Here is a 7,546-nt window from a genome sequence, read left to right on the forward strand (position 1 = left end):
AGAATGTGGACTTGAGGTGCATGTGGTTGATATTCCATGGAAACAGTAGTTGCAATTGAACATAATGATGATGATGGAAAACTTGAAGACATTGGAGTTGATAGAAGTAGCTTTTCCTTGTCTTCTCCAAAGCAGATTGCAAACCCAGTTGTGTACAAGCTCGTCCGGGTATGCTTTCAGTGTCTTTTCTTTACTGCTTCAAGGTTTTATTTGTGAATGTGTTTGGGTTTGCAAATTATAGTTAGCTTTGCATTTTTCAGGTGTGGGGAAAGTTTGCAACTTTTTAGTTTATGAGTTCTTGGGAAAACGATCAAGATGAACGGAGTTGCCATGGTGGTACCTGGTGTTCTTTTTTTTTGTATTTTTTTTTCAGGATACCAGTACCCTTTTATGAGTTTTCAAGCATTTTTTCTAGGCCTTTTTAGGTGTGGGTGTGGGTATGTGTGTTCCTCAGCGTTGTAATGCACCTGTTTGCTACAGTAAAGCCTTGATTGTTAGCATGTTCCTTAATTTTGTTTCATTTTTTTTTATGGAAACTCCTTCCATGGCATCCTTGATTGTTTGTTACATTAGCTGCTTCACTTTTGTAATTGTTAATGACTTGTTGACTTGATACATTTTAATATACAGAAAGGCCTTGGGAACTCTTAAACAAATTAACTTAACCAAATGATTTTCCATCTTCCTTTTCTGGTCTAATTATTATTCTATCAAATCACAATCTTCAATTTCTGCTTACCTACTTTTGTTTGTTAATTAAACCAAGCTTCTCTGAGGTTTGGTTACATTGCCTTAACCTGCCCTAGTTTTCTTCAATGAGTGAAATTAAATGCTGAAATTTGAAAATGGATTGTGACAATGTGTTCGGATTCTGTTTTATTAGATGTTTAGAAATTTGAGTGGTTAGCTGTATATGTTTGATTCATATGCTAAATCCACTTCGGCCATTACACTTCCATTCGATCACCTTAACCACATCAAACTGGCAACCTGTGTGCCCTGATCTGATCTGGTTTTGAAAAACTCGGTGATTTTCAACTTTGCTGCTCTTCATGCTCAGCAAAAAACCATGTTCACATCCACGTCTTGCCGCATTCACGCCATTGTCATCACTAGATTTCTTTTGTCCTAGTGATACTGCAAATTCATGCTGTGCTGTTTTGTTTTGTCGGGTAAAAATGTTGTCAATGTCATGTTGTTAATTGCTGTTGAGCATTTGGTGCATCCATCATTGATGCACACCCAACTAAAGGAGAAGGAGAAGTATGTTTGAATTTCAATAACTGATTATGTGTTGCCATCTTTATTTTCGGCAATTTATACTTCTGTCTAGGCTTTGTTCAATATTTTCTTCATGTCTAATTTAATCTTTAGGTTGAAGGTGATGGGAGGTTAGTGCCTGCAACAGATGATGAAGTAATGGAGATGGAGGATTTTCTTGAGCATGAAAACAGTGAAATGCGTGTTGTTGCAGACACTGGGCAAAGTTTGGAGTGCATATCAATTGAAAGATCATCTTCTGGGAAACTTCGATTGGAGTGCCCAAAAGGTATATTCTCAATCTCAGTTGTTTGAACAGCATATTGACGCATTTCAGTAGCTGTTAGTCTGTTACATAAACTTAGCTACTTGTTACTATAGCCCTAACTCTGCTAAAATCACAGATTTGAGTTTTTTTTCCTGCCTTAGTCTGCTCCTTATAGTAGTTCAAAGAATAAATTTTTTATGTTGGTGCCTTTAGTTGTAATGTTTGTATTATAGATAGCCTCTGTTTCCACCCATCGTTAATTTGCAATTGGTTTTCTCTGGTATAAAGATGCTATATGGTTGGATATGCTTCTCACACATAGTGCCTACCGAGACACTCAGTTATTCTTGTTATTCCTTCCTGCAATTATTTTATTTGCTTGTTTTTGACTTTACCTTTTCTTCTCTAATTTAAATTGCTGACGGATGTTCTTAATTTGTTATTATATGGTCTTAACCTTTCTAACATGATAGGCAAGTGCCATGGACGAACTTATTAACTTCCCTTACCAATACATTCTACATATTTTCTTTGATTAATACCATTTCCATTTCACAACTAGGCACTGCAGATGCAGATTTTGGGAAACTAAATGCAAAATTACAGGTATTGGGATCTCTTTTGGTTTCCTTCTCTACTTCTCTCTTTCTCTCTGAAATCTTGATTACTCTTCATTGCTTGTTTTTCCTTTGATTCCAACATTTTTTCAACAATGCAATTATGTTTGTGCATTTTGGAAAACATGGTGCATCTAACTTGATTTTCTCAACCATTCACTGTGTGCCTCTTTTTCAATAGAATTCTTTGGTGCTAACTTAAGGAGTTATCTGTATAGACCTTCCTTTTGTTTAACTATGCGTATAAGATGTGGAACGAATGATAAGCTATTTAATAGCTTACTTGATTTTAAACATTTGTAAAGTATTTGAGGGAAGCTATTTCCTGTTATAAAAACAGTTTTATGAATGGTAGCACTAACTAATTGATGGTGCATCAGTGTGCTGGTACGAGAGCGAAAACTCTGTTTGCATTTACATTTTACATACACTGCAAGAAAGAATTTAAAATAGCTATATTGTAACTATGATCTTTCTTCCATTTATGTGAAAGGTTGGACTCAAGTCTCTTAGTTTCAACTTCTCTCTTTCAAATGTTTTATTGTTGGTGGACTTATCTTAGAAAGTGGCTCATGTATGATCCTCATTTTTTTCCCTTTCCTTTATTCTCCAGTTGGTCTGGGCTTTCTCTCTTTTTTGCTGTATGTCTACAAATCCCATTAGTATTATATTCTGTTTCTAGAATCCTTCTTGACCTCAAAAATTTTTTGTAGTACATTGAGCAGATGTTGCAAAAGGTCAAACAAGAAGAGAGACTTCGATTGTCTTGTGAATCACCTGTTCCTTCTCGTGTAAAAAAGGACAGCCAGTGTTCTGATGATAAAGCTGTCACGGTTGAGAATAATCAATCTGATGCCCCACACCAGGAAATTCCTTCTTTAGCATCAAGCTTAAATTATACACATAGTAATCAATCTGGGAGTGTTGATCAGTGTTCCAGACCTTCAGAAGGAGTGATTGAGAGCGGATCATCTGCTTCTGCTGTCTATTCCGCTTTGAAGTCCAATTTTTCAATGTTTGATGGAGAAATATGCTTGGACAAGCTATCCATCAGAGAACTACATGAACTGTTTAAAGTAACTTTTGGTCGGGAAACTACTGTGAAAGACAAGCAGTGGCTGAAAAGGAGGATTGCCATGAGTTTAACAAACTCGCGTGATGTTTCAGCAACAACTTTCATTATTAAAGATAACAAAATAGTAAGAAAATGTGAAGACAGTTCTGGAAATGGAGATGCTGAAGATGTAATCTCCATGGAAAATGCACCTGTAGAAGCAGATGTTAACTTGAAGGATTCATCTGCTTTGGAGGGTTGTGGAACTGAAGATAATCAAGTTGTTTCTGAAACAAAAATGGGAAAACATAATATAGAACATGGATTGGGAGGTGAGGATCACCAAAAAGCTGCAAAAAGAATTCGGAAGCCCACCAAGAGATATATTGAAGAGCTCTCTGAAAATGAATCTAGAGAGCCCAACCCCATGGCATCGTTAAGTTCAAGTAGAAATATGGGACCTGGACTTTCTACAACTTCATATGTGAGGCTTTCTGGGGATGCTTCTTCAGAGGTGAGAACATTTATCACCAGGGTAGACTCACTCGGAGGTTCTGATGTTCAAGTTCCTTGTGTTTCTCGGGTTCGAAGAAGTCATCCAAGGAAAGATATTACATCACTTACGGTAAGTGACACTGTTTCGTACTTGATTATAAAGCGACACTTAGTTTTAACTTTATCTGCTCCATAGCATGGTTCATGCTTTATTGTAGGACAATCATGATATTTTGTAATATAAACTAGGTAATACACCTAGGAACTTAGTACTTTCTACTTAGTACATTAGTCTTGCACCTGTAGGAAAATGTCTCTTTCTTGCTGTGCTTTTTTCCAGCATTATTGTACTCTTCTTGCGTCTTACTGGCAGTCTCCTAATAGTTCTGGAAACTGTTTATTTTCTGACTAATATAAACCGTTACAACTTTATTTCAGAAATTCCTTCCAATTGACATTGCCAAGACTGCAAAATCAGATAATAAGGTTCTTGCAGAAACTGGTTCTTGTGCTGCTAGTGAGAATCCAGACAAAATCCTGAAGGCAAGATCCGCTCCTGGAAAGCTTCAGCCAGTGAGAGCAACTGAGACTTTGGTAATGCTAAATTGTAGTTTCTTGGAGCTTCTTTAATATCATGATGTTAATGGGATCTCTGTTCATGACAACTAATGGAAGTATTCGCTTAATAAACTGCGCTATTTGTGCAAATTTTTCCTCATAGTCCTTCACTTTGGTACTTTTAAGGTCCTAACTTGCAAAGGGGAATAGAAGATGGCTAATCTGCTGCTGATATGCCATTTTTTCAACTTGAAATTTGGAAAATGCTCTCTCGCACCCTTCTCTTTGAACGCATGTTTTAGTAGAAGTGATTGAGTAAGATTGATTGAGTTGATTCCAACTACACACACCACTGATTGAAGTGGCCACCAGTCATCCGGGGGGATCATAAAAAACATTTCCTATACTTGGAAGTGCATGCATTCACTGGCACTGCTAATCGTTTCTCTTCTTGGTACACTAGACCACCATAGATGCCACCCCGTGTCCCTCCTTTTCATTCCAAGCATGCTCCTGCACATTGTAAAAAAAAGTATAATGGGTCACTGCCTCGGGTTCTGCACTTCCCCTCTTTCTCTTCTGTTTTCTTTGGTTTCTTTTTCTTAATGAGGCGGAGTGGAGGCAAGCCTTCTGGAGTTGAGGCAGAGAAGAGTTTAAGTGCACTTCCTTGACTCATTGTGTGGTCCTTTTATATAGAATTTCCATATTTACACCAAAACAACTGCTTTGTCCTCAAGCATGTGCATAAAGTGTGGTATAGATGCAGAGTCATGAACTTCTCTTTCCGCGCTGCCTTATATGGGTGAAATATTTTGGAACTGGCCTTTTATAATTTTTGGAGGGTCTTGGGTTTGCCTATATATTTCATCATTTTATCCTCACTGAATTCAGAGATTTCGGAATTGTAAGAAGCGAAGATTTGTTAGCCGTCCCTAGTTTAAAAGTAACTAGAAAATAATTAGTTATAGAGATTTTCTTTGGGGGTTTGGGATATGATTACCTTTTACCTTTTACCTTCTTTTGCTGCTTTGCTCATGGTGTTTTTAATGTTAATATGGTTTCTTTATCAGATGCTCAAAGCTATTTATGTTCTTTAATACACAGTTTATTCACTTAGTTCAGTTTTGGTTTCATTGTGAGGATGCTTTATCCACTTTTGTACTCATGTCCTCTCTCCTGATTAAATTTGAAGCCCCCCAAACATGAAATTGCAGATATGCTGTTGTTTCTTTTTTGATTCAATATCTACCATAATATAAACATTTTTGTTATTTTCATCGTGTTGTTGACGTTTGTTGTACAGCCTTCTTGTGAACCTGAAAAAGAGAAGCAGCTTTTAGGAGTAAGCACAAGCGAACCACATTCAGCCATACCTCAGAGGACAATATAGTTACTGTTCCCACCGCTAAAGGTGGAATGAGAAGGAAACATCATCGAGCGTGGACTCTTGTTGAGGTAATGAAGTTGGTTGACGGTGTATCACGGTGTGGCGCAGGGAGGTGGTCTGAGATCAAACGGCTCTCCTTTTCATCACACTCGTATCGTACCTCTGTCGATCTTAAGGTAAGCAGTTTTGAGGTCTGGTCGTGTTAAGGCTAGTTAGCAAAGTATGGGCTCGATTTTGTTGTCACTAAATTGCACTGAAAACAGATTTTGCTTTGCAGGACAAGTGGAGGAATTTGCTCAAGGCTAGCTTTGCTCAGGCACCTGCAGATGAAGGGGTAAGAGTCGTGATTTTGCAAAATTAATCTTGCTTATTAGTGAGTTTATATAAACATGATTTGTGCTTAAAAACTATTTGGAAATTAGTTCCTACAAACATTCCAGGAACTGTTTCAACATGCATGCATGTGACTTAAGTTGCTTAATATTTTACTACCTGTCCAAAATTAATTAGGCATAGGAATTAAGGAAATTGGAAACATTTGATTTTTTAATAAACTAGATTGATTTTACAAAACTACCCTCAACTCTCCTTATCCTATACTTATTGCCTCTTTCCTCTTTCCTCTTTCCTCTTTCCTCTTATCTTTAGTAGGATGATTACAATTGGAAAAATTCGACCTAATTCTTCTGCTTACTGAATTCCTGAGTGGTTCTCTGCAGAAATCCGACCTATTATAACTCTTAAATTAGGAATTTGAGTTCCAACTTTATTTTCCTTGTTAAATTTGTTTTCTTGACATAGATGAACGTGCGGAAGCATGGTACAGCGCCAATCCCGGAACCGATTCTGCTACGAGTACGAGAGCTTGCGCAGATGAATTCTCAGGCACCTCCAAATTTTAGCTCAAGCAAGTTTTTAGCTGGTGCCGGAAATGCACTCGGAGATAGACCAGGGTACTTGTAGTATTGTAAATAATACCCAAAAGAAAAAAAAAAAAACGAAAACAAAAACTTTGGAAGAAAGAGCTAACTCTGCATTTTCCTAGGCCAGCGCTTTGTGGAGCATAGGATAAATGCGATCTTTTGTAGGTTTTTTAGTGAACTGATGAATGCTTGTTAGAGTCATGTTATGTTGAGTTGTATGTTTTATTTGTTTTGATGATGGTTGTAAATTGTCCTAGTATGCTATAATGTTGGTTAGAATCATTAAACGGTTATATGTTTAGTCATGGTAATGACGTTATTAATACTACCTACTCCTTATAATATATACCCTTGTAGGCCATTCATATTTCATACAATTTCGATAGATAGGCCTTTTTGCTTTATTTATTTGTGTATTAATTGTTTGACTTATGCGGTTAAAGATTGACATGAACGTGCAGCCGAGGTATTGGATAAATGGCAGCATCATGTCTCACTAGGAGCTGCATGTAGTAGTTGAAATAGTGTGTTGTATAAGACCCCCAAAAAAAAAAAAAATTTGACATGAATGTTAAATAAAATCTGGAAATTTTAACAGAACTGGTGATTCTCTGGTATATTTGATAATTATTAATAATAACAATAACAATGAATAGCCACCAAATTGTTAAATCAATAATGTTACATGAATAATTATCTATAGGGATATAGATTTGGTATTTAGAAAAACAGATCTGCTACATATTCAAATTTTATTGCCATTTAAGTTCAACTTAGTAGGCTCAACATCAATAAAACTACTCTTATTAAAAGAGTGTGTAACACGCATTCGAAATTCTAAACAAATGTTACCTCTTGCTTTATACTCTAATATAAAAAATTATTTACATTTCCTACTCAAAACTGTAACAAAGGAATTTAAAATCTCTCTTAGAAATTTTTTAAATTTTCTGCGAAAATTATAGGAAAATTTTTTTCTGTATT

The 7,546-nt window shown here is 36.3% G+C and overlaps 1 protein-coding gene across 1 annotated transcript in view; it reads left to right on the top strand.

Moving 5' to 3' along the window:
- Nucleotides 1-6,939, top strand: part of LOC107617923 — a 7,825-nt gene extending 886 nt beyond the window's left edge. The window contains 9 exon segments of the mRNA XM_016319805.2: nt 3-168; nt 1,375-1,549; nt 2,091-2,134; nt 2,859-3,824; nt 4,133-4,288; nt 5,556-5,623; nt 5,626-5,815; nt 5,917-5,973; nt 6,441-6,939. Coding sequence (XP_016175291.2) covers nt 37-168; nt 1,375-1,549; nt 2,091-2,134; nt 2,859-3,824; nt 4,133-4,288; nt 5,556-5,623; nt 5,626-5,815; nt 5,917-5,973; nt 6,441-6,602 — 1,950 coding nt within the window. The 5' untranslated portion in view covers nt 3-36 and the 3' untranslated portion in view covers nt 6,603-6,939.

Source organism: Arachis ipaensis, chromosome B09 (assembly GCF_000816755.2).
Source record: "Arachis ipaensis cultivar K30076 chromosome B09, Araip1.1, whole genome shotgun sequence".
Lineage (NCBI taxonomy): Eukaryota > Viridiplantae > Streptophyta > Magnoliopsida > Fabales > Fabaceae > Arachis > Arachis ipaensis.